Below are 26,288 nucleotides of genomic sequence, written 5' to 3'. Positions count from 1 at the left end.
ATGTTGACCGATGTAAAGACGTTTGACTTCTGGGAATGACAGGGAAAGTGATAGAGGAGGCGGTAATGGGAGACTGGTAATGAGGACCATCCTCCCTTGGGAGCTGAATCATAAATGCCCATATTTACTGACAGGCAAATTTCAAGTCTTCTCAGAAACTTTGAAGGCTAACTTTAGTGTGCTATCTTAGCCTGGATCCCAGAACAAAGAAAGGATATTAGTGAAAAAACTAGTGAAAGACTAATAAGGTCTAGAATTTCATTAATAATAACATGCCAGTGTTCATGTCTTCGTTTTGACAATGTGTCATGATTATGTAAGATGTTAACATTAAAGAAAACAGGGGAAGAGTGTTCAGGAACTCTCTGTGCTGTATTTGCAACTTCTCTGTAAATCTAAAATTATTCCAAAATATAAAGTTCATTAAGAAAAAAGAGCTGGGCGCGGTGGCTTACACCTGTAATCCTGGCAGTTTGGGAGGCCAAGGCGAGTGAATCAGGAGGTCAGGAGTTTGAGACCAGCCTGCCCAACATGGTAAAACCCCGTCTCTACTACAGATACAAAAAATTAGCTAGGTGAGGTGGCAGGCACCTGTAATTCCAGCTACTCAGGAGGCTGAGGCAGGAGAATCACTTGAACCCGAGAGGTGGAGGTTGCAGTTAGCCGAGATTGTGCCACTGCACTCCAGTTTGGCAATAGTGCGAGACTCTGTCTCTAAATAAATAAATAAATAAGTAAATAAAAATAAGAGAAATAGCTAACAAAAGCCACAAACAATAGGAAAAGTTAGCAGAAATCTCACAAAACCCCCAAAACCGCAGTACGGTAATTTCCCTTGTCATTGAAGTAAATGGAGCCCAGTCTGCCCTTTCTCCACCTGCTTCCAGCTTGCCCTCTTGCTGCATGCCTGGGCACCAGCCCATTGCTCCTCTTGGAATTATTTCTGGTTTCCTATGGTGTCTGGGCTAAATGTCAAACACCATGACAATGCACACCTGTAGCCTGAAGCAGATTCTCTCTGCCACCTCTTCAAGGATCATTAGCATTCTCTTTTTTTCCAGAGCATGCCTGATAGAACTCACTTCTCCATGTCTAGATGGACCTGAAGGCATTCATTCCTCTGGCCTTGAGCTCATCTTCCTGTTCCCTCTGCAGCTGCTCTGAATGCATCTTGACCGAGCCTTGGCTGGGTGAGGTGAATCCTGCTCTGGGATTTCAGCCACATCTGGGCCAACTCTGTCCCAGAGTCCCGCACCTGCCCTGTCCTGGGATGCAGCCTCTCCCAGCACTCCTGCTTCAAGCTCTCATTCACCCAGACATCTCTCTGCTTATCTTTTCTTCTAATTTGCTTGTCCAAATATCCTCTAGGCTAAAAGACAGGTACGTATAAAATTTTAACAAATAATTACTAGATCATGTCCCAGAAAGTTTGCACCAATAGCATTCCTTCCAACTCTGTTTATTTCCCCACATCCTTGACAGCACTGGATGTCAACAGACTTAAACATTTTGTCTTAATAGGTGACAAGGGATGTTGCCTCCCTTTTTTTTCTTTTTTGACACGGAGTCTCACTCTGTTGCCCAGGCTGGGGTGCAGTGATGCGGTCTCAGCTCACTGCAACCTCAAGTGATTCTCCTGCCTCAGCCTCCCGAGTAGCTGGGACTATAGGCACCTGCCACCACACCCCACTAATTTTTGTATTTTTAGTAGAGGCAGGGTTTCTCCATGTTGGTCAGGCTGGTCTCAAACTTCTGACCTCAGGTGATCTGCCTGCCTCAGCCTCCCAAAGTGCTGGGATTACAGGCATGAACCACTGCACCCAGCCTTCTCTCTCTCTCTCTCTCTCTCTCTCTGTCTTTTTTTTTTCCCATAGCTGGAGTGTAGTGACACGATCATGGCTCACTGCAGCCTTTATCTCCTGGGCTCAAGTGATCCTCCCACCTCAGCCTCCTGAGTAGCTGGGTCTACTTGCACATGGATCATTTTTTTTGTTTGTTTTAAAGTAAAGATGAGTTCTCGCTATGTTGCCAAGGCTGGTCTTGAATTCCTGGGCTCAAGAGATCCTCCTGCCTCAGCCTCCCAAAGTGCTACAATTACAGGTGTGAGCCACTGCACCTGACTAGTCCCCATATTAAAAAAATTCCTCTCCTTCCACTTAAATGTCAACTTTCTCAAAAATTAAGACCGTATACATGGGTACTATTTCTGTTCTTTCAGTTCTGTTCTATTTGTCTAGCTGTCGATTACCTCTTTAGTACTAAACTTTATTAAGTAATTAATTTTTTTTTCAGACAGGGTCTTGCTGTGTCACCCAGGCTTAAGTGCAGAGGCGCTACCATGGCTCACTGCAGCCTCGACCTCTTGGGTTCAAGCAATTCTGTTTCAGCCTCCTGAGCATCTGGGACTACAGATGAGCACCACTACACCCAGCTACTTTTTGCATTATTTGTAGAGACAGGGTTTTGCTACGTTGCCCAGGCTGGTCTTGACCTCCTGGGCTCAAGAGATCTACCTGCCTCAGCCTCTCGGAGTCCTGGGACTACAGTCTCAGTACTAAACTGTAAACATTGTTTTCATATTTGAAATGTTTTATCTCTGATGAGCGGATGCCACCTTATATCCCACCTCCCCTGGTCCCGTAACTTTTTATTTCTAGAACTTTCCTATTATTGACCAATGTTTATTTTTCCTGATGAATTGTGGTAGCATTTAATAAATTCCCTCTGAAAATTCTTCTTATATTTTAATTGGAATTGCATTGGGTATACAGATTGTTTCAGAATGAATTAATATAATTACACGAGTGAACTGTTCTTTCCCTAGCCATTTGAGGTACATTTTGTCTTTTATGTCCTTCACTAGAATTTTAAAGTTTTTTTCCCCCAAATACCAATAGGTCTTTTAATTTTCCTATGACGTTTATAACTTGGCATTTAATCTTGCTCTTGATATTTTAGTTTGGATTTTTTTCTTTATACTTTATAATTATTTTTGTTCATAGGAAAGTCATACAGTTTTAGTATCAATTGTATACTCTCTGCCATCTGAATTTTTTTCATCATTTCAACTAGTTTTTCAGTAAATTTTCTTTTTTTTTTTTAATTTTCTTGAGTTTCTAGGTATACCTGGGGATCACCTGTGCTGTCTCCTTCTTTTTAATTTTGTTTTTGAGACTGAATCTCTTACTGTCACCTGGGCTGGAGTGCAATGGTTCGATCTCGGCTCATTGCAACCTCCGCCTCCTGGGTTCACACAATTCTCCTGCCTCAGCCTCCCAAGTAGCTGGGATTATAGGTGCATACCACCACACTCGGCTAATTTTTTGTATTTTTAGTAGAACGGGCTTTCACTATGTTGGCCAGACTGGTCTCGAACTCCTGACCTCATGATCTGCCCTCCAAGGCCTCCCAAAGTGCTGGGATTACAGGCATGAGCCACCAAGCCTGGCCCTTCTTTCTAATATCTATGTCTATTGTTTCTTTTTCTCATCTGCTGATATTGGCCGACATTCAGAGTGATAGTAAATCATTCATATTGGTAGGCACTTTGAGGCTTGATTAGATTCATACACATTTAGGGATTCATACACATAGGATATGTCCTCTTGATCAACTGATTGTTTATCATTATGAAATAGCCCCCTTTATCCCTAGTAATAGTCTTTGTTTTGAGGTCTACTTTGCCCTATATTAATGTCACTCCAGCTTTATTAATTAGTGTAAATCTTTTTTCCATTCATTTTCTTTTAGCATATCTGTGTCTTTATTTTTCAAGTGAGTTTATTCTAGAAAACACATTAAGTCTTGCTTTTTAATATAGTCTAACAATCCTTGCCTTTTAATTGGAGGATTTAGACCACTGATTTTTTTTTTCTTTTGTTTTTGTTTTGTTTTGTTCTTAGCGATGGGGTCTCACTCTAATGCCCAGGATGGAGTACGGTGGCATGATCCTGGCTTATTGCAGCCTCCATCTCCAGGGCTCAAGCAATCCTCCACCTCAGCCTCCTGAGTAGCTGGGACCACAGATAAATGCCACCACACCTGGCTAATTTTGTTTATTATTTTCTTAGAGATGAAGTCTCATGATATTCCTCAGGCTGGTCTGGAACTCCTGATCTCAGGTGATTCTCCTGCCTTGGCCTCCTGAAGTGCTGAGAATTACAGGTGTGAGCCACTACACCTGGCCTAGAGCATTTACTTTTAATGAAAACAACTGTTTTTTTTGTTTTTTGACACAGGGTCTTGCTCGGTCGCCCAGACTGGAGTGCAGTGGCATGATCTCCAATCACTGCAGTCTCCACCTTCCAGGTCAAGCAATTCTTTTGCCTCAGCCTCCCAAGCAGCTGGAACTACAGGCATGTGACACCATGCCCAACTAATTTTTGTGTTTTTAGTAGAGGTGGGTTTTCACCATGTTGGCCAGGCTGGTCTCAAATTCCTGACCTCAAGTGATCCGCCTGCCTTGGCCTCCCAAAGTGCTGGGATTATGGGAGTGAGCCATTGTGCCCTGCCTAATTTTTTATCCTATTAATAGACTGTCTTACATGGAGTTTTAGTAATAGCTTTCCAAATATTAAACAATGTAATTTCCAAGTATTAAATCATTTTAAGAACATTCTATTTATTCATGGTGTGTTATTCTTTTGATGTTCTGATGAATTTGTTAACTAATGCAGTTTTTAGGATTTTTGCACCAATATATATAAATGCAATTGATTTGCAGGGTTTTTTTTGGCCTTCTTTGACAGGTTTTGGTGTCAATGCTATTATAAAAAGAACTTTGAAGATTTCCTTCTATTTCTACGTTCTAGAAGAAATAAGTTTTGTTCCTTAAATGTTTGGTCAAGTTCTCCTGCAGAGCTAGCAGGACCTAGTGCTTTCTGAGGGAGCAGTTGGCAGCTCTACTCTATTAAAATTGACCTATTAATATTTTATCCTTCTTTTGAGGTAGTTTTGGTAAATTTTAATAATAATAAGGTTTCTGACCTAATGAAAGTCTCCGACCTCAGTGATGGCATCAAGATTACAACACCCCAGTAATACAGTATGTACTTTTTTGTGTTTGGCTTTTTTCATTCAGTCTGTCTATCTATCTGTCCATCTATCTATTATCTATCTATCATCTATCTATCTATCTATCTATCAATCAATCATCTATCTTTTGAGATGGAGTCTTGTTCTGTCGCCCAGGCTGGAGTGCAATGGCGTGATCTCAGCTCACTGCAACCTCCACCTCCCAGGTTCAAGTGATTCTTGTGCCTCAGCCTCCCAAGTAGCTGAGATTATAGGTGCCTGCCACCACACCTGGGTAACTTTTTTTTTTTTTTTAAGGTGGAGTCTCGCTCTTTCACCCAGGCTGGAGTGCAATGGTGTGATCTCAGCTCACTGCAACCTCCACTTACCGGGCTCAAGCTATTCTCCTGCCTCAGCCTCCTCAGTGGCTGAGATTACAGGTGCCCGCCACCACACCTGGCTAATTTTTTGTATTTTTAGTAGAGATGGGGTTTCACTGTGTTGGCCAGGCTGGTTTAAAACTCCTGACCTCAGGTGATCCACCTGCCTCAGCCTCCCAAAGTGCTGGGATTATAGGTGTGAACCACTGCACACGGGCCAGTCGATCTATTCTGATGTTCATCCATGCCATTGCATGGTAGGGGTAGTCTTGGGGTAGTAGTTTGTTTCTTTTTATTGGTGAGTAAATATACCATTGTATGGATATACCACATGTGAACGGTGGAGCACTTGAAGGGAGCACCCTAGCCCCTTTGGCTCCTTCCGCCACATGAGGACACAGCGTTCATCCCTTTATGCCTGTCTTTCTCTTCCACCATGTGAGGATACGTTTCCAATGCTATCAGTGAGGAACAGGCCCTCACCAGACACTGCACCTGCTGGCTCCTTGATTTTGGACTTTCTGGCCTCTACAAATGAAGGCAATAAATTTCTATTACTTATAAATTACTGTGGTACTTTGTTTAGTAGCAGGAACTGACTAAGACAGGTTTTAATTTGCATTTCCCTGATGACAAATGATGTTGGATATGGGCTTTCTCATACGCTTATTGGTTATTTGTATATCTTCTTTTGTGAAGTGCATGTTCATATCTTTGCCTGTTTTTTGGTTGGGGCGTTAGTCTTTTTTCTTTTTCTTTCTTTCTTTTTTTTTTTTTGCCCAGCCTGGAGAGCAGTGGCACAATCATGGCTTACTGTAACCTCTGCTTCCCAGGCTCAAGTGATCCTCCTACTTCAGTCTCCTGAGCAGCTGGGACTACAGGCACAAGCCAACACACCTGGCTAATTTTTGTAATTTTAGGAGAGACTGGGTTTTGCCATGTTGCTCAGGCTGGTCTTGAACTCCTGGCTCAAGTCATCCACCCGCCCTGAACTCTCAAAGTGTTGAGATTACAGGTGTGAGCCACTGCACCTGGTCCTATTTTCTTAATAGTGTTTTTTTTTTTTCTTTTTTTGAGATGGAGTCTCACTGTCACCCAGGCTGGGGTGCAGTGGTATGATCTTGGCTCATGGAACCTCCCCCTCCCAGGTTCAAGCAATTCTCCTGCCTCAGCCTGCCGAGTAGCTTGGACTACAGGCACGTGCCACCACACCAGGCTAATTTTTTGTATTTTTAGTAGAGACAGGATTTCACCATGTTAGCCAGGATGGTTTCAATCTCCTGACCTTGTGATCTGCCTGCCTCGGCCTCACAAAGTGCTGGGATTACAGGCGTGAGCCACTGAGCCCAGCCAATAGAGTTTTTGATGAGCAGAAGTTTTAAATTTTGATGAGGTCCATTTATTAATTGTTGTTAGGGTCCATGTCTTTTCTTTTTTCTTTTTTTAGAGATGGAATCTCTTTTTGTCACCCAAGCTGAAGTGCAATGGACTGATCATAGTTCACTGCAGCCTTGAACTCCTGGGCTCAAGCAATCTTCCTTGCCTCAGCCTCCTGAGTATGTGGGATATAGGCTTATGCCACCATGCTTGGCTTTTTTTGTATCCTTTCTAAAAAATCTTTGCATACCTCAAGATTTAAAAGATATCCTTCTGTTTTCTTCTATCTTTATCAATTTGCTTTATGTTTAGGCCTATGATCTCTCTTAAATTGTGTTTTGAATATGGTGTGAGGTAGGGATTGGGTCCCTTCACACACATAAATATCTATCTACTTGTTCCAAGACCACTTCCTGGTGCTCTTGTCCAAAATCATTTGACTCTATATCAGATGGTTCTCATTATGGCTCCAACACTAAGCATTGCAGCTAAAAATGTGCCTCATGTGGTCTCAGACCAGTGGCATCACATCACCTGGGAGCTTGTTAGAAATTCAGAATCTGGCACTACCCCAGCCTTAAACAACCCTCTAGTGAGTCTCAGGCACATTACATTTTGAGGAGCAATGGTGTGGATAATTTTTGAGGAATGAGGGGAAACATCATCATGACATTTGCTGCCTCTCACAGCCCCCCATGCACAGCCTGCGGGGCCTGCCAACCCATTTTCCCTGGTTGCTGTGCAGGGCTAGATTTACTTCCAGATTTAACCTTCGGGCCCACTTCTCCTGACATGTGCTGCGTTGTTCTTTGCTGCTGGGATTGAGGGAAGGGGGCCCCTCACTCACCCACTCTTCACCTCTAATACCCACAACCACCTGCTCCCTCGCCCGGCAGTTCCTATGCTCTCCACCATACACATCCTTCCACCCCAACCTCAGTTTTCTCAGTTGCAGAACCAAAATAATAATGGTCTCGATATCAGGGGCTACGGTGAGGAAATGATCTGAGGAGTACCTGGGCATGGGGACAGCACAATGGAAGTCGGTTATGGTCATGGCCATTTCAGGGCTCTTTCGCCAGTAAAGCCCCTGGATGCTGGTCGCCTTTGCCATGCAGCCCCACCCCCCTGCAGCCGGGCAGAATGAAGTCCCCCTTCTCTCCAGCCTGACCTTTCCTCCCTTGCTCCGAGCCCCCAGGGCAGCGTGCACCGATAAATCTTTCCCAGCGCGTTGCATTGTTACAGCAAGTTACCTTCGCATCCGACCTGCCCCCCGCCCCGGCTCGGGAGATCCTCAAACCTAGGATCTCTGCCTTGGTCGTCTTTGGAGCCCCGGCCCCTGGCACAGCGCCTGGCACCTGGAGGGCGCTCAATAAATGTTTGCGAAATCGAATTATCTGTTGAGCAGGTGTCCAACCCGCCATTCGCCGAGGGTGGGTCGTGCGGCCGGAAGGAAAGGCTGGTTGTGTGCCAGGGCGGGGGGACACCGGCTGGGGGCTCGGGGAGCGGGAGAGTGGAGGAAGTACGAGCCCCGCCCGGGGGGCGGCGGTGCCAGACGCGAAGGGCGGCCTCCGCTCCTCCCCCGCCTCCTCCGGCTCCGCCACCCCCGCCCGGCGCGGCAGCCGCAGGGAGGGGCTTGGGAAGGCGGAGCCAGCGGCGGCCCAGGCTCGGGGCACCCGCGTTGCTCCCGGTCGCGGAGCACACAGCCCGGCGCGACAAGGTAGGAGGCGGCGCGGGGAGCGGACGAGGGAGCTGGGCGCCGCGGCAGGAGGGGCGGGAGGCCGGACGGAGACCCTCCCCTCGAGCTCCCTGGCAGCCTCGCGGCCCACCGGGCTCCCCGCGGGGGTCTCGGCCCGCGCCCCTCTCCGCCCGCGCCTGCCCCCCGCGCGCCCCCAGCTCCGCGCCGCTCCGCGTCCTCCGAGACCGCCCTTCGAGGTCCCCCGGGGTCGCCGCTCCTGCGCCCAGCGCACTCCCCGTTTGTCCTACAGGTTCCTTCGGAGAGCTAGCGGGAGTCGGTGCGCGGCCGCCTGCGAGGAGCAGGCGAGGGTGAGTCCAGAGTGGCGGGGCGGGGCGGGGACTGGAGGGCCCGGGGCGGTCCTTACGCTTCTTAGTGGCACCGGGGCTCGGCGCCACGGGCTGGCTCCATGTTTGCGGAATGAATCAATCATGACTCTCCTCCCCTTTCGAAGGAGGACTTTTTGAGGTGGTCCACGTGCTGCAGACCACCTTCGAGGGGCTGCTGAGATAGGGGTCCCCCCTCCCGCATAGTGGAACCCCGACTCCCAGGTCTTCCCCTCCTCTCTGCACCCCAGTGTGGAGGCTCCCTTTGGGTTGGGTCTTGGGGGGTCGGGGAGGGGGGTCTTGTAGGCCCAACCAGGTAGCTGTGGAAGGTGGGTCCCAGAGGGAGACTTGAGCCAGGCCTCTTACAAGGTTACAGCGGAGGGGCGCGCTGCAGAGGACAGCAGACAGTGTCAGGCAGGGTCACTTGGCACCTCCAAGGCCAGCCTGGAAGAGTGCACTGGAATATGGATTTTGACTCACCACTGACTGAACCCCTCCACGCGCCTGTTTCTTCATCAGCAAAATGGGAACATTAGCAGTCATTTCTCAGGACTTTGTGCAGACAAAAAATTTATCATAGCAATCACCCCACACAATGCTTGGCACACTGAGGACTCAGCACATCTGAGCTTTATTTCCTTTGAAAAGCGTGAGCAGAGGAGTTATTTGTTCCCATCCTCTCTGTCCACCCTGGTCTCAGAGAACACAGTGGATGTGTAGTCACTGTTGAATAAATATGCTTGATGGAGCTTCAATACCCATCCCGCCCCTTCTCCCAGAATCTGCAGGGAGAGGTCGGGACGTGTGGACGGACACCAGCATGCCCGTGCTGTCGGAGGACTCTGGTAAGTACCTCTCTGGGGCTGGACGTACCACAGCCCTGAAGACAGCCTGCCTGGCAGCCTCCAGGCCCTGGCAGTGAGAGCCAGGGGAGAGGATGTCCTCATGGCAGGACCAAAGTGTCGTTTGAGGCTCCACTCGGGCTTCTCGGGGCACGGAGCACCCGCGGTGTTTGTTATCCCTTGTTTTTCTCACACTCTCCCCAGGTTTGCATGAAACCCTGGCCCTGCTGACCTCCCAGCTCAGACCTGACTCCAACCACAAGGAAGAGATGGGCTTTCTGAGGGATGTTTTCAGTGAAAAAAGCCTCAGTTACTTAATGAAGGTGAAGTCCCACGTCATCCTGCCAGGAAGGGTGTCTGGAGGTCTTTCTAGCTGTCTGTGGCCGTCTGAGGTCATCCTACTCATCTCCCTGCCCCAGGAAGGCCTTCACTTGCCCACTACACAGGACTTTCTCTTATAGTGCCCCATCAGTGGCCCAGTCTGCCACCCCAAGTGTCCCCAGAGCTGTGGGTGGGATGTGTGGTGTCCAGGGTGCATCTGAAATAGTCTATCTTTGCAGATTCATGAGAAGCTTCGCTATTACGAAAGGCAAAGTCCAACCCCAGTTCTGCACAGCGCCGTGGCCCTTGCTGAGGACGTAAGCCTCGGGTTTTTCCTTGCAGCGTCTGCCCCGCTCCCCACCCCTCAGGGCTCCTTCATCTTGCCTCGTTTGTTTAGCCTGGGGACACCAGGAATCAGGAGCCCAAAGGTGAAGAGATGTTTTCTTCCCTTGTCCTCCTCCAATTCCTCTTCCTCTCTCTGTCCACCCTACCTCTGCCCGCCCCAACCGAAAGGCAGGGAGGAACCTGTGAGCCTTGGACTGGGCTGGGAGACACTGTGACATGGGGCTGCCCACTCACTGTGTGTTCTTGAGAAAGTCTGTTTCCTCCGCTGTAAATGAGAGCATTGGATTGGCTCAGCAGTTCCCAAACTGCCCTGAGGACTGGCGATTTGAATAGGTCAATAAGACATTGTATCTGTGCTTTTCTGAAGTCAAGGGACCTATAGCATGTCCCTGCCTAATGGCTCAGGCTTCTCACTTTTTAAAGGAATGCTTTTTTTTTTTTCTGAGATGGAGTTTCGCTGTTGCTTCCCAGACTGGAGTGCAATGGCATGATCTCGGCTCACTGCAACCTCTGTCTCCTGGGTTCAAGCAATTCTCCTGCCTCAGCCTCCCGAGTAGCTGGGACTACAGGCGCGCACCACCATGCCCAGCTAATTTTTGTATTTTTAGTAGAGATGGGGTTTCACCTTGTTGACCAGGATGGTCTCGATCTCTTGACCTCGTCATCCACCCGCCTCGGCCTCCCAAAGTGCTGGGATTATAGGCGTGAGCCACCACGCCTGGCCGAGGAATGCTTCTTAATTTCCTGTGGACCTAGTCGTCTGTGTTGCATGGTTGGGGAAAAGCCATTCTGGTTGATTACTAAGATCAGTTCCCGAATAATCTCATCTAAACTCGGGAGATTGTCTGGGGAGGGATGGGTGCAGCCTGTGGGTGCAGAGCCCTGGGCGCTTCTCCACTGTGGAATGTGATTAGAGGCACGTTTGATTGCCCGGCTCCCAGGCTCAGCCGCTGCTTGTCCCACCAGCTCTGTGATGTTAAGCAGGCCACTCAACTTCTCTGAGCTCCCATTTCCTCATTTGTAAAATAGCATCTGAGAGCCAGGTAAGCCCAGGTTCAAATCCTAGCTGTGCTGTATACAAACTCTGTGACTTTGGGCAAGATGCTTAATCCCTTTGAGTCTCAGGGTTCTCATCTGTAAAATGGCAAAGTAACAAGACCTTCTGCCTGAGTTGATTGTGAGGGTTCAGTGAGAAGGTCCACATAAAGCAGAAAGCACACAGGGCTTAAGACAGTGGCTCCTCAGAGGATGGCCCTGTAGAGCTGCTCCTGACCCCTGGCGTGATGTTCCTGGGAGCATCGTCCTGGGGTGACTGAGGGTCTGGTGCGCCCCTGGATGCCGCAGCTGGGTGGGCCCTTGAATCTGTGGTCCAAAGAGGTAGGACCCAGCAGATGTGGGACAGGGGCACCCCCAGCCCTTGGCAGCATCTGTCTTGTTCTCTGCAGGTGATGGAGGAGCTGCAGGCTGCCTCCGTGCACGGTGATGAGAGGGAGCTGCTCCAGCTGCTGTCCACTCCGCACCTGAGGGTAGTCACGCAGAGCCCCGCCCACCCATGCCTCTGTGTCTCCTGGGATGGGGGTGGAGGGAGCTCTCGTGAGGCTGCAGAGTGGAGACATCTGAGGGAGGGGTCCTCAGTGCCCATATCTGGGCACTTGTCCCTGGCATGACGTCCGCCACCTTCCAGACCACTGCCCAGCCGAGGCTTGCTGACCCTGTGAGTGGTGGGCCAGCCCTCCTTTTCTCTTGCTTTCCCGGCAGGCTGTGCTCATGGTACATGACACGGTTGCCCAGAAGAATTTTGACCCCGTTCTCCCACCTCTGCCTGATAATATCGATGAGGATTTTGATGAGGAATCGGTGAAGATTGTCCGCTTGGTGAAGAACAAGGAACCCCTGGTAGGTACTGCCCACCTCTCTTTAACCCACTCTTCCACTGCCTCTCACCCCCACCCAGAACAGTGGGACAGGACCCTCCTGAAGTCTTCAGAGTGAGCGATGGCAGCTTCACCAGGCCTGCTGCTCATCTCTGTGTCACCTCTGTGTGCAGGGCGCCCCTTCCTCAGGGTGGATACAGCCCCCCTCAACTGTGGCCAGTTCCCTTTATTTTTTTTCAGTAAATAACCTGCGCAATTGTACAAGGTGACCCCGATCACCCGTTAAGCCAGAAATGGACCAACTACAGCCCAAGGGTCAAACCCAGCCCACAGCTTATTTTTTAAAATAAAGCTTTTTTGGAGCACACCCAGGCCCATTCACTTACAGATTGGCTGTGGCTGCCTTTACAGTGCGATGGCAGAGTTGAGTCATAGTGACAGAGACCATGTGGCTGGCCTAGAATATTTACCTGTGGCCCCTTACAGAAAACGTGTGCCAATGCCTGCTCTGACTGTTGAGGAAGCGCAGGGCATCCCCCTCCCCGGCAGACAGATTGCTATCACTTTGATCCTGGTCCAGCATCGATGCACCCAGCAAAGGGACAGCGTTGTTTATGAGATGGACGAAAGTGGTGGAAGCCCAGAGAATTGAGATTGGCTCCAGAGGATCCCACAGCTGCCATTCTCTATTTCCAGCTTTCCCCAAATGACCTCCAATGAGCCTTTTCTGCAAATAGACGAGGATCTCCTCTGCCTCTATTTCCTCACCTGTAAAATTGAGCAGCCATTCATTTAGCAGACACATCGTGAACTCTCCTCTCCAGGCTCTGTATTGGGTGCTGGTGGTTCAGACCTGAATAAATGATGGATAGAGATGCTGGGAAGTTCTCAGGTCTGGGGGGCCAGAAGGCCTGGGGTTCTTAGCTGGCGGCCTCTTTTTCCAGCAATAATTATCTTATGTAGTTCAAATAGATGGCACAGATGACATTAAGAGAGATGTGCAAATATGTTTGCAATTCCAGCTGCTCATAAATGGTTAACATTTGTTGAGTGCTTACTGTGTACTAAGTGCCTTGCATGGAATCCTTGCAACAACCGTGTGAGTTAAATGCTATGCCACACCTCAGAGGAAACAGGCTTGGAGAGGATAAGAGATGTCCTTGCTAAGGCCACATGCTCTTTGTAAATGGTAGAGCTGTGCTCACACCTGGGACTGTCCATCCCTAGAGCTTAGCGCTTAAGTTTTCTGCTGTCCTGCCGCAGTCCGGCCTCCGCGGTGCAGGAAATCGAGGGCTTGGCTCGTTAGTGCCTCTCTCATCCTAAGAGTCATCTCTGCTGTGCTTCATGGGCCGAGTCCTGGTCCTGAAGCTCTGGCTTGGGTGCATAATTGGTTTCCATCAGCAACAGCAGAAGGCCCGGTAACCCTGTGATTGGGTAGAGGCGGGGTGCGAATGAGCTGGCACATATCCTTATTATTAAATGTCTTTGCAATTGGTAGGAACTGTGATATGACAGATGTGATGGAGAACGTACTGGATTTGGCATTACAAAAAGCCTTCCCCTTTGCCAGATGGGTGACCTTGAGAATGTTTCGCTTATCTGTGCCCCAGTCCCTCATCTAAAATGTCACCGTGTAATTGTGCCTCGTAAACCGTAAGGTGCAGAGCTGTACTAATGGCGGATTTTGGTTTTGTTTTGTCATCAGCACTGGGAAGGTCCCCACTGATCTGCCCTCTGGACTGTCAGAGGGAGGGGTTGGGGAGGCTGTGCTGGGCCTGGAGAGTAGGGGTCTGGGGTTTGGAGCTGCTGCTTGAGAACCTGTGTCTTCTGTCTCGGGGCAGGGTGCCACCATCCGGCGGGACGAACATTCAGGGGCTGTTGTGGTGGCCAGAATTATGCGAGGAGGCGCAGCAGACAGGAGCGGTGAGTGGCGGCAGTGCAAAGGCGGCCCAGACCCCACCATGGCTATGATTCCAGAGCCCTCTGCCTTTGCTTTAGGGCCCCTTACCTCCCTCCTCTCAGGTCACCTGTTTGCGATGTGCTTTGCTTTCTGGACTTGGGGCTGGAATTCTCATCTTCTCCCCCAGTCAGTAGAAAGTGTAATAGAAAATATAGGCCAGCTGAGCATGATTGCTCACACCTGTAATCCCAGCACTTTGGGAGGCCGAGGTGGGTAGATCACTTGAGGCCAGGAGTTTGAGACCAGCCTAGCTAACATGGTGAAACCCCATCTCTACTAAACACACAAACCTGAGAGGTGGAGGTTGAAACGAGAGAGAAATGGTTAACATTTGTTGAGTGTCAACCTCCACAAACGTGAGAGGTGGAGGTTGCAGTGAGCCGAGATCACACCACTGCACGCCAGCCTGGGCAACAGAGTGAGACTCTGTCTCAAAAAAAAAAAGGAAAAAGAAAATATAGGCCACCCACAGTGGCTCACACCTGTAGTCCTTGCTATTTGGGAGGCCCAGGTGGAAAGATTGTTTGAGACCAGGAGTTTGAGGTTGCAGTGAGCTATGATTACACCACTACACTCTAGCATGGGAGATACAGTAAGACTGTCTCTAAAAAAAAAAAAAAGAAAAAGAAAGAAAATATAATAGTCATGAAGTACTTTGGGATTATTGTGAAAAAGCTCATGTGTTGGTTTAGTCCAAGGACTGTGACAAAAATATAGCATGGGCTTGGGGGATTACTGTGGGGTAGGGGGATGACACCCTTCCCCGCCACCCCAGGTCTTGTCAAGCTGCTATTACAAAGAGAGTGTTTGTGTCCCAGATTCGTTCTAGTGGAAAGCAGGTTAAAAATCACCAGTGTGTGGAGGAGCTACTAAGCTGGGAGACAAACCTCCTGGTGTTAACTGAAAGTCTGGGGGGGTCATTGTTGCAGAGAATCCTAGACCAGTGCTTTGCAGACATTAACGAGTACACGAATTCCTTGAGCATCTTGGTAAAAGGCAAGCTGACTCAGCAGGTCTGGGCTGGGCTGAAGATTCTGCACTTTTAACCTGCCTCCAGGTGATGCTGATGCAGCTGGGTCACTGCCCACTTTGAGTAGCAAATAGGACTGTAATTTGCAGAGACAGTTGTCATTCAGGCAGAGGCTCAGAATGTGTTTTTACTCTTCGTGATGTCTTCACTGGTGCCTTTATCTTTCCTTGTTGAGAGGTAAGAACGCCATTCTTGGAGTATGTCTGTAAACCTAGGAAGGTGAAGAGTTAATGAAAATTTTAAAGAAGCAGAAGTTATAGCGAAAAGAACACAGGCTTTCTACATCAGAATAACTGCGTTTGAATACTGGCTTCATTATTTCTTAGCAGTGTGGCCTTAGGCAAGCTGCTTAATCTTCCTGGGGCTCAGCTGCCAACTTGTAAATTGGAGATTTTACTGGGTGATTTGAGACCTCCATGCCGAGTGAGGTGCCCAGCACCCAGTGGGGCTTAATTCGCCCCAGTCCCACCCATCAATTTTAAACCTGGAGTCTGCCCTGCAGTGGGCTCCTCAGGCAGGCCCCCATGGTGCTTGGAGCTCCGAGCGAGGGTGCTGAGGTTCTCCTCCTGTGCTGATGGTCAGTCCCTGTGTCTCCTAGGCCTGGTCCACGTTGGAGATGAGCTCCGAGAAGTGAATGGGATCGCAGTCCTGCACAAGCGGCCCGATGAGATCAGCCAGATTCTGGTCCGTGCTGCATGCCTGCTAGGGACGTGGTGGGTCTTCACACACCCAGAGCAGGGCGCTTCCCAGATTTTGGCTTAGCTTTGCTGTTGTCCTGAGGAGGTGGCAGGCAAAGTGGCCTTATGTTGTGCCCCTAACAGTGTGCCCGGGGCCTGGGGTGGGGGCAGGAGGAGGGGAACTTCCCTTCCATCTGCGTCTCTCAGACCCTCTCCTCGGCATAGCCTGTCTTCCTTTCCCTGGTTCCCTTTCACGAGGCCCCTCCTGGGTCCAGGTCCTGCGTGTGAATCCTGGCTCTGCCTCCTTCTAGCTGTGCAACCTTGGACAAGTTATCAAATCCTTTCAGTTTCCATTTCCTTTTCCTTAACGTTGGGGTAGAGATGCTTTCTCAACCAATGTGTGGTTATCATTGGGTTGCCAAATCTGGAAAAGGGTAAAGCCCTTCCGAAGCATAAGGGGATTTCTAGGCATTAAATGCTGGGCTGAAAACAACCTCCATAGTTCCTTCGGGGGAGTTGGAGTCAAAACTGAAGTTGTGAAAAGCCCCAGTCGTAGCTTGGTCCCCTTTGTACTCAGGAATCCTCCCACAACCCGATACTCTTTGCTAACTTCTGATGGTTTTGGGGGCAGAAACAGAATGAGATCTGAAGAGAGGAGGTCCACTGGTTAAAGCCCTCTCTGGGCTGTGCTCGGTGGTTTACACCTATAATCCCAGCACTTTGGGAGGCTGAGGCAGGTGGATCACCTGAGATCAGGAGTTTGAGACCAGCCTGGCCAAGATGGTGAAACCCCACCTCCACTAAAAATACAAGAAATTAGCCAGGCACCTGTAATCCCAGCTGCTTGGGAGGCTGAGGCAGGAGAATCTCTTGAACCCGGGAGGTGGAGGTTGCAGTGAGCTGAGATCGTGCCACTACACTCCAGCCTGGGCAACAAGAGTGAAACTCCATCTCAAAACCAAACAACAACAAAATAAAGCCCTCTCTATGCAGGATGCAGATTGCAAGCAAGCCGTTCATTCCTTTTGCCTGAGCTTTGTTTTCTGTGGCTTTGGGCGCCAACCTCCTGTGCTCCAGAGCAAGGGTCTGTCTGGGCTTTCTGGGCAGTGCTGCGGCCAGGAGACGATGTGTTGGGCTGCGCTGCCTGGCGGGACAGCATTCTTTCTCGTTGGGCCCCTGGCATTGGGCTGCAGGGTCTCTAGATGTGGGGGAAGGGAGCTCCTAGAAAGCTGGGCGTGGCCTGAGATTGGAGGGCGGTTAGGGGAGATGGAAGCTAAGAGGGACATACTAATAAGAGACCAGCCCAGATCAGGCAGGAGAGAGGAAAAGGAAACGGAAATACCTGAAATGGGTTGTTCAGATGCCCCAGGAGAAAAGCAAGGAAGGGTCAGAAGGGACAGCGAATTGGAATTCAACACGCAGTGTCCTTGGGTTCTCCTGGAAAGTCTTTCGTCCCTTTGTCTTTTGAAAATAGAACTACCAACCCCCCACTGCTAAATTTGAACTGGCTTAAAAATATTAAAAATACAAAAGAGTACAGTGACTTGGTTACTAAGTTTTGCTTTAGTTAATTCAACCAGGCTACCATCCTAGAAGGGCAGGCCTCAGGGAGGCTACAAGTCTGACTTGCTGAACATCAGTTTTTAGGCCTGGGAAGTAAGAGTTGGACTCATGGAGAATTAGACCTGGCAGGCCAGAAGCTTCTGTTCTCTCTCGTTTCAGGCCCAGTCCCAGGGATCCATCACCCTAAAAATCATCCCAGCCACCCAGGAGGAAGATCGCTTAAAGGAGAGCAAGGTATGAGGAGGTGGGCCGGCGGATGACCGCCCTCAGCTTGAGAGATGCAGTTCGCTGGCTGGGGCTGGAGCCAGGCCAACCTCCTGAAACCGTCATTCGGAAGCAGATCGTAGATCTGGTCCTAGTAATCTGCGCCCAGAGGAGGACTTTAATTCCGTCACAGAGTGATTCATTTATTTGTACCCTGCCTCTTTCTAAACGGGATTTGACGTAGCTTACTAATAAAAGACGAGGTTATTTTAATTGAAATAGAAACTCAGGGCCATGAAGAGGAGGAGAAGGTACCAAGTGTGCTGAATTCTGAACCAATTAAGTAACTGCCATTTGTTGAATTGTTGCTGAGCCTGCCTTATTTGGTCACCTACTCTGTGCCAGGCACTCTGCCAGATGCTGGAGACAGGGACTCTTGGTAGCTTCAAGGGTTCCTGGTGCAGAAGGGCAGCAAGTCTTTTCATGGCTTTGTGATCAGTGCTTTGACAAGGTTCTGTACAAAGTTACAGTCACCCTAGAGGGTGTCACTGAGTGGGAGTGTTGGAACTGAGGCCTGAAGAAGGTAAAGATGAGTAGGACCTTGGTGGGGGCTGCCACACAGAAGCTCCCTGGCATTCTGGAGAGGAGCATGTTAAGGGCAATGTGATGGGGCTTGGGGTGGGGAGGGTGGTGGTGGGTTTTGCTGGGGGTGGGTTAAGCCTGTGTTCTGAATGGCCTTTAATGCTTTTAACAAATGCTTGTTAAGAGCTTTGGCATAATCCTTCCTTAGTTTGGGGCCTCTTAGAAGCTGACCCTGAGACAAGGATTTGAATGCAGATGGTTTACTTGGGAAGTGACCCCAGGAAACAGCAGAACAGGACTGGAAGGGAAGACAGCTGATCTGACTAAGGGTGTGTTATCAAGCCGGTTACCACTATGGGCAACTGGAGCTTAGTCCTGCTGGGAACTGGGGAAACCACTTCTTCCCCCGTAGAACACACGCCTCCATCATCCCATCCAAGTGCCCTGGGAGCTGGGCAGTCTATACACCAACTCCTGCCAGGCTGTGACAGGGGATTAATTCTAGCAACTTCTGCCTGCTGGATTAGAGAAGAGCAGGCTCCAGTGGCCAGAGAAAGTAAGTCCTTAGGGAAAGAGAGGCAGGTACTGACAGCTAGAAGTCAGCCCAAGCTGCACTGAATGGTCCAGCCCTGGGGCATATGGGAGGGCATCCCATAGCCCAAGAGATAATCCCATAGGTTCTAATCAGCTCTTAAAGGTGTTCTTGTTGCTGTTTTATTTTTTTTTTAAAGGATGGGAGTGGTGCAATCATATTTGTGTTTTAGAAAGCTCCTTGGGGCAGCTACATGGAGGAGGGTGGAGTGGGTAGAGGCTGGAGGCAGTTAGGCAGGTAAAAGGCTCTTGTAAAAGCCCAGGTGAGACATTATTAAGACCTGAACTGTGAGATGGTGGTTGATGAGATAGAGAGGAGGGCATCACTTTGATTTCCCAGTACATTTGGATCTGAGTTTCCTGGCAGCCAAGGCAAAAAGGGGAACATAATAAATTACATACTGTTCAGCAGAGAATGGAAGGAAGTATGCCAGTTTTTCAAGATTGATTCCCATACCTGCCTCTCAGTACTTAATGCATCTGGCACAGAGGAGATGTTAGTTGATACTCTGATGAATGTGGATTAGTAACAGGCAATGTCTTCAGTGACAGTTTTTACAGCAAGTGAAGAAATAATCTTTATATAGCTGTTTCTTATTTGTGCTCTTTGGTTAAATCCCAGAGCATATTTCCTCTTACCTGGTGGAAGGTGATTCTTCCAGGACAAGCCAGTGTGGTCCCCATATGCAACTTTGAGGATGCTGACTTTAGGAACCCTCTTTGAGGAAGAGAACTTGGTTTTCCTAAAGGACAAAATGAGTAGCCTGTCCCCCAGCCCATCCTTCTTGAATATTTCTTCCTGATCAGATGCTTGATTCGGGCTGGCCACTTAACATTACACTCTTCTGAGTGCTTAGGACCCTGGTAACATCTGTGGCTGGTTAAGGGTGTTTATCCCCAACAGCATATGCCAGAAAGTTCTTACTATTGTCCAGTGGAATCTTTTCTGGTTAGCATATAAAGGAATATAGTTTATCTGACTGAGGAAGACCCCTGATTGCTTTTTTTTTCTATTTGACACTGAAGGGATTGGGCTCTAATGGTCTGAAAATGCAAATAAATAAAATTAATCCACGGCACTGGATTATAGAAGAGAGCAAGGAAGTGTGAAAAATGCTGTGTCCTCACACCATCTTCTCCAGGGAGAGTCACTCTAGGGTAGATGGGGAACTGGGCTTAGCCACATCTATGGCAGATGGGGCAGGATTGAGCTGTAAGTGCTGTGGGTATCAATTACCCACTGAAAAGTGATGGTGAGGAGTCAGCAACAGTAGTTTTGTTGATATTTGTGTTTTCACCCAAACATCTAGATTACTTATATAACAGACGGCTGCTGCCTCCCGTCAGTGCAGTTGGCATATCGAAAATAACACTTGAGTTAGAAATTGTGCTTGCCTTTACTTTTTGTTCCCAGGATTAGTTGTTGCTGTGTGTGTGCTGAGAGGCTGTTATGAAGACAGCTAGTCAAGTGAATAAGGAAATATTTAGGTGGGAAAGAGACATTCAGTCATGGGACCTGTCTATTAATTTTCTGATTTTTATGGACTTCCTGACTACAATATCCCAAATGGTTGAAGAACAGTTAAGAACATATGTACGGGCCAGGTGTACTGAAGACATTATCTTATCTGTAATCCCAACACTTTGGGAGGCCGAAGTAGGAAGATCATGGGGTCAGGAGATTGAGACCATCCTGGCCAACATGGAGAAAACCCATCTTTACTAAAAATACAAAAAAAATTAGCTGGGCGTGGTTGCATGTGCCTGTAATCCCAGATACTTGAGGGGCTGAGGCAGGAGAATCGCTTGAAACAGGGAGTCAGAGGTTGCAGTGAGCCGAGATCGCGCTACTGCACTCCAGCCTGGTTACAGAGATTCTATTTGAAAAAAAAAAAGAAACGTATGTGCAATGTGTTTCCAAGTAGCTTTCTATTCTAAAGGCTGCTCGGTCCTCCCAAGTGTGGATGGTCATCACGTGGCCTTTGATGTGGCAGTGACATGTCTGTGCTCCCGGGGGAAGGGCTGCCTCACCTGAGCCCTCCTTGTGCAGGTGTTCATGCGTGCCCTCTTCCACTACAACCCTCGGGAAGACCGGGCCATCCCTTGCCAGGAGGCGGGTCTGCCTTTCCAGCGCAGGCAGGTCCTGGAGGTGGTGAGCCAGGATGACCCCACGTGGTGGCAGGCCAAGCGAGTCGGGGACACCAACCTTCGAGCCGGCCTCATCCCCTCCAAGCGGTTCCAGGAGAGGTGGGTCTGGGGTGTGTCGTGAAGGGCTGGTTCCAGAGAGACAGAGGCACAGGTACATGACAGACCCCCAAGTCTCTGTTCTCACAGCCAGAGGGGCCTGCTGAGCGTTGTTCCCGCAAGGTGAGTACCAGTTGCATGTGTGTTTCGTCTTCTTTTCCCATAACTCGTGGTGATGGCTGTTTGAGATTTAAAGGAATTTGGGCCGGACATGATGGCTCATGCCTGTAATCCCAACACTTTGGGAGGCCAAGGCGGGCGGATCATGAGGTCAAGAGATTGAGACCACCCTAGCCAACATGGTGAAACCCTGTTTCTACTAAAAATACAAAAATTAGCTGGGCGTGTTGGCGTACACCTGTAGTCCCAGCTACTTGGGAGGCTGAGGCAGGAGAATTGCTTGAACCCGGGAGGGGGAGTTTGCAGTGAGCCGAGATCATGCTACTGTACTCCAGTGTGGTCACAAAGTGAGACTCCATCTCAAAAAAAAAAAAAGGAATCTATGGAAATTTATGTTATTAAGCTAAGGTGTATGTGTGCGTGTGTGGGTGTATTTTATTTTATTTTTGAGACAGAATGTCACTCTGTCACCCAGGCTGGAGTGGAGTGGTGCAATCTTGGCTCACTACAACTTCCACCTCCTGGGTTCAAGCAATTCTCATGCCTCAGCCTCCTGGGTAGCTGAGATTACAGTCGTGCACCACCATGCCTGGCTAATTTTTGTGTTTTTAGTAGAGACAGGGTTTCACTATGTTGGGCAGGCTGGTCTCAAACTCCTGGCCTCAGGTGATCCACCTGCCTCGACCTCCCAAATTGCCGGGATTACAGGCATGAGCCACTGGGCCAAGCCTAAGTTAATGTTTGAAATATTTTAAATGCTTGCTTAGAGAATGTTGAGAAATAAAATATAAAAATACAGAAGAGACGCTGGGCATAGTTGTGGCTCACTCCTGTAATCCCAGCACTTTGGGAAGCCAAGGCAGAAGGTTCCCTTGGGCTCAGAAGTTCGAGACCAGCCTAGGCAACATAGTGAGACCTTGTCTCTACAAAAAATAAAAAATTAGCTAAGTATAGTGGCACATGCCTATAGTCCCAGCTTCTCGGGAGGCTGGGGTGGAAGGATCACTTGAGCCCAAGAAGGTCAAGGCTGCAGTGAGTGATTATACCACTGCACTCCAGCCTGAGTAACAGAGTGAGACCCAGACTCAAAAAGTAAGACAGAAGAGGAGGACTATGAAAGAAAATTCCCCAAGTCTCACTCTAAACAGCTTAGTTTATTTCCTTACTGTGCTTTTTATGTGAGTGTTGCATACAGAATTTGGGGTTTTGCTTTTTATTTTTATTTTTTTAACATTTTTGGCATGAGTATTCCCATATTATAGCATCATCTTTGTAGTGTGATTTTAGTGGGCTATATACTAACCCATCAGGAGCCATGCCATTCATTCCTAGGTGGCAGGTATTTGGGATGAATTGAGCTGGCCTCATGCTAGGCACCTTGCGGGCTGCTGTGAACCCAGGGTTTCTGCCCTGGAAGAGCTTATAGTTCAGTCGAAAAGCCAGATACTCTTCAAACAAACAGTTTATATAAACGTGATGGGTGCGTGGGAGGAGGACATGGTGCTCTGTGAGTTCATATGAGGAGGCTGCACCCTCACCCAGGAATGCAGGCGTGAGCCACCGTGCCTGGCCTCAGATTATTTCTCTAGCCTTCCAAGAGGGTCAGCCTTGGGTCAGAGGGTGGCAGTTGTGACTTCCACTGTGGGTTGTAGCCCTGACGTCTTTTGGTGTGTGGACTGTGGTGAGGACAGGACCTCAGGGTTCACCCATTTCAGTGGCCCTCAAGGTGTGGCCCCCTGGCTGGGCTTCAGCATCACCTGAGAACTTGTTAGAAATGCAAATCCATGGGTCCCACCCAGAAATTCCACCTTTTAACAAATGTTCTGGGTGACTCTGAGGTGCTGAAGTCTGAGAACAAAGCTCTGTCTCCTCAGGAGAACCCCAGGCTCACCTGCATTTTTAGGGTTCACAGGTCTTCGCAACATCTTACCAGAGGATGTGGGGGAGGGCACTTCAGCTGCATTTTTTTTTGAGACATAGTTTCCCTCTGTTGCCTAGGCTGGAGTGTGGTGATGCGATCTCCACTCACTGCAACCTGCACCTCCTGGGTTCAAGCAATTCTCCTGCCTCAGCCTCTCGAGTAGCTGAGATTACAGACGTGCACCCAGCTAAGTTTTGTATTTTTAGTAGAGATGAGTTTTCACCATGTTGGTCAGGCTGGTCTCGAACTCCTGACCTCAAGTGATCTTCCTGCCTCGGCCTTCCAAAATGCTGGGATTACAGGCATGAGCCACTGTGCCCGGGCCTTCAGCCGCATTTAAATGTGGAAATCTAGACACCTCTGAGAGCCCCACCTCTCCACCAACAGGCACATTGGATGGTGTGCCAGGGCTGAGCCTTCCACAGCGGGGAGGATGTTAAATTGGGGTCACTTCTGTCCTCGGCCTCTCCTGGGAGTCATTCTGCTATTTTCTGGCTCCCTCAGAGATGGGGAGGCTGGGTAGGGATAGAGAAGGGGCCGCCCCTCCTCAGAAATTGGCCATAGGAGAGTAAAGACCAGCTGAGGACCGTACACCGGGCTGCATCCCTGTGTGGTGATCTTGAGCTGGGTGAGCTATTTCTGGAGCAAGAGACTCAGCTTCTTCCTCCTGGTGAACCAGTGAGCCCTGTGAAAGTGTCCTCTTCATTGGAACTTAGTGCAAAGCAGGAGGCCTTCTGAGTGTCCACTGTGTGCCCACCTGTGGGATCCAGGCCTCGGTTTCCCGAGTTTTCCAGAAGCTTCAACTGGTTCTCTGGCCCAGCTCATGGGCCCTCCCATCCCCTTGTGTCCCTGCAGACGACTGAGCTACCGGAGAGCTGCGGGTACCCTGCCGAGCCCTCAGAGCTTCAAGAAGCCCCCCTGTGAGTAGACTGTCAGAGGTGGTGCTCCAGGAGGGCCCAGGGTTAGGATGTAGGGGGCTTCAGGCTGGGAAGAAGCAGGCACTGGGCTAGAGGGGGCATCAGGGGTCCTGTCTGAGCTTTCGGACTCCAGAGGAAGGAGGAGGTGGGGAGTGGGAGGTGGGACAGCTATTTCCTGGAGAGGAGCTTGCCTATTTGGAGTCCATAAATGATACTGGGGGGATGTATTAACACCTTTCTCAAAATGATGTGCAGACGTGTGTGCGCGTGCGTGTGTGCGTGCCTGTGTGCATGTGTCCACAGCTTTCATTGGATTCCCAAGGGCTCTCTGACCCTGAAAATGGGAGAAGCACCGGTGTTGCACAGGAATGGAGAAGGCTGTGTGTGATCCTGTGCCTCTGGGAGGGCTGCCAGATTGCCAGATTGGGCAAATACAAGTAAAGGATGACCAATTGAAACTTGAATTTCAGATAGATGACAGATTGGTTTCTAGTATAAGTTGTTTTTATTAGATTATAAGTACGTCCTGTGCAATATTTGGGACATACTTATACCAAGAAGTTTTTTTTTTTTTTTGAAATTTGAAAGTTTAAGTGGAAGTCTTGCATTTTATCCAGCAACTCTACACCGTGTAGCCCTTTACCCTTTAGAAAACACGTCCACCTACTTCTTGGAACCCTGGGAAGTAGGTAGAGTCAGGTGTCTTTTCCAAGCTGGGAATATGTAGGGTCACAAGGTTAAGTGAGCAGAGGTGGAGTCACATTTTATGAAGGCCTGTGATCAGAGCCCCAGGGTAGGGCCCCGTATAGAGGAAGCTTTTCCAGGGCACAGTCTCTCTGGTACTAGAGGGCAAACTTGTTACTGAGTGAGTGGCCTGAGCAAGTGCCCAGTGACCAGTACACAGCCTGCAGCTCTGCTCCACCCTGCTCCCTCCTCAGGCATCTGTGTTTTCCAGGGCCCGTCTCTAACCCCAGAAAAGAGAGAGTGGGTCCTCTTCCCACTGCAGGATCCTGGAGGGAGCTGCTCCCTGGGCCCCTGACAATGGCTGCTTTGCCAGACTTGCTGCGAGGTTGGAAGGGCTGCTGAGGGCAGTGGCCTTGAGGTACTTGGCCAGTGATGAGCTGGCTTTCTCTGGGCTGCTAATGAGACACACACAAGAAGACTAATTAGAGCAGGTCTTGGGGTTGAATAATGGACCACAGCTCAGATCACAGGTTCCTTGGAGGAAAGGGAGAGAGGCCAGATGGCGGGCTCCTCAGGCACCCGGGCCATGGCTGCCCTCAGCCGCAGGGTCCCCTCATCCCTCCACTAACGCTGTCCCATCTGTCTTTTGTGCAAACCGCAGATGATCAGCCTTGTGACAAAGGTAGGCCCAGGATCTGTCCGCTGTGCACAGGCACGGCCTGTTTTCCATGGACTGTCTGGGGCCTGAGGGGCTCATGTTCTTTCCCCATCTGGGCAGCTGTGCCCCTCACGCTGTCTGCACATCTCTTCCTGCTCTGCCAGCCGGACTGGGCTTTTCCTTGAGGCAGACAGAGCTGGTGGAGACAGGGTTCAAGGCCTTGGGGCCCCTCCCTGCCCCCCTGACACTCAGGGCCCTGCCTTTCCAGGACTAGGCTGTGCTGTGATGGGGCTGGGTGGGAGAAACGGGGTGGGGGGCGGGGCAGGCAGGAGCGAACCCTCCCTCCTTACTGGGGAGGGGCCTGCTGGCTTAGAATCCCCCTCAGGGCCTGGAGAGGCTGTTAGGGGTCTAAGCATGGAGAACTGAGCCAAAAAGATGACCTTGCTTTCTGCGGGTGGCCAGGACATGGGATTTTTCCTGAGCTGCCCCCGAGACACCATCCCAGGGGGCTCTTCCTGCCTGGCCCATCCAGGGGCTGATTCCCCTGGGCCGGGTGTGTCTGGCGGGACTCACTGGCTTCCTTCCCTGTTTGCTTCCAGAGACTTGTGACTGTGAGGGCTACCTCAAAGGGCACTATGTGGGTAAGTGGCTCCCCTGACACCCCCATGCACAACCTGCCCCACCTCAGGCTCCAGAGTCAGGGAGAGGTCGAAGCAGGATGATCCGAGCCCCAGGAGTCCTTCTGGAGCAGTGGAGCCTGTGGGACCCCTGTCTCTCCTCAATCTCTCAGCTGGAGTGGGAACTGAGCCTGTCCAGGTATTGGGCCCCCACCCAGTTTTTACCCAGCCTTGGGGCACAATGCCTGGCAGGAAGGGCACAGACACCCCAACATTAATACCAATTCTATTATCATCATCATCGTCA

At 49.7% G+C, this 26,288-nt stretch overlaps 1 protein-coding gene across 5 annotated transcripts in view; it reads left to right on the top strand.

Moving 5' to 3' along the window:
* Positions 1 to 8,433: 8,433 nt before the first annotated feature.
* Positions 8,434 to 26,288, top strand: part of MPP3 (MAGUK p55 scaffold protein 3) — a 33,212-nt gene continuing 15,357 nt past the window's right edge. The window contains exons 1-14 of one of the 5 annotated variants that reach the window (XM_002748035.6): positions 8,434 to 8,490; positions 8,759 to 8,816; positions 9,611 to 9,676; positions 9,878 to 9,996; positions 10,234 to 10,311; positions 11,785 to 11,865; positions 12,098 to 12,235; positions 14,055 to 14,136; positions 15,802 to 15,887; positions 17,603 to 17,677; positions 20,871 to 21,067; positions 23,961 to 24,025; positions 25,368 to 25,388; positions 25,964 to 26,005. In XM_002748035.6, the coding sequence (XP_002748081.1) occupies positions 9,652 to 9,676; positions 9,878 to 9,996; positions 10,234 to 10,311; positions 11,785 to 11,865; positions 12,098 to 12,235; positions 14,055 to 14,136; positions 15,802 to 15,887; positions 17,603 to 17,677; positions 20,871 to 21,067; positions 23,961 to 24,025; positions 25,368 to 25,388; positions 25,964 to 26,005 (1,009 nt within the window). In that variant the 5' untranslated portion in view covers positions 8,434 to 8,490; positions 8,759 to 8,816; positions 9,611 to 9,651. Of the gene's footprint in view, positions 8,491 to 8,758; positions 8,817 to 9,610; positions 9,677 to 9,877; positions 9,997 to 10,233; positions 10,423 to 11,784; positions 11,866 to 12,097; positions 12,236 to 14,054; positions 14,137 to 15,801; positions 15,888 to 17,602; positions 17,678 to 20,870; positions 21,068 to 23,960; positions 24,026 to 25,367; positions 25,389 to 25,963; positions 26,006 to 26,288 lie in introns of all 5 variants that reach the window. The other 4 variants (XM_078372574.1, XM_035299671.3, XM_054255714.2 and 1 more) reach the window with 4 other exon arrangements.

The sequence above is a fragment of the Callithrix jacchus genome, chromosome 5 (assembly GCF_049354715.1).
Source record: "Callithrix jacchus isolate 240 chromosome 5, calJac240_pri, whole genome shotgun sequence".
NCBI lineage: Eukaryota > Metazoa > Chordata > Mammalia > Primates > Cebidae > Callithrix > Callithrix jacchus.
Note: the sequence above shows the minus strand (reverse complement) of the source record. Positions and strands in the feature narration are given on the sequence as shown.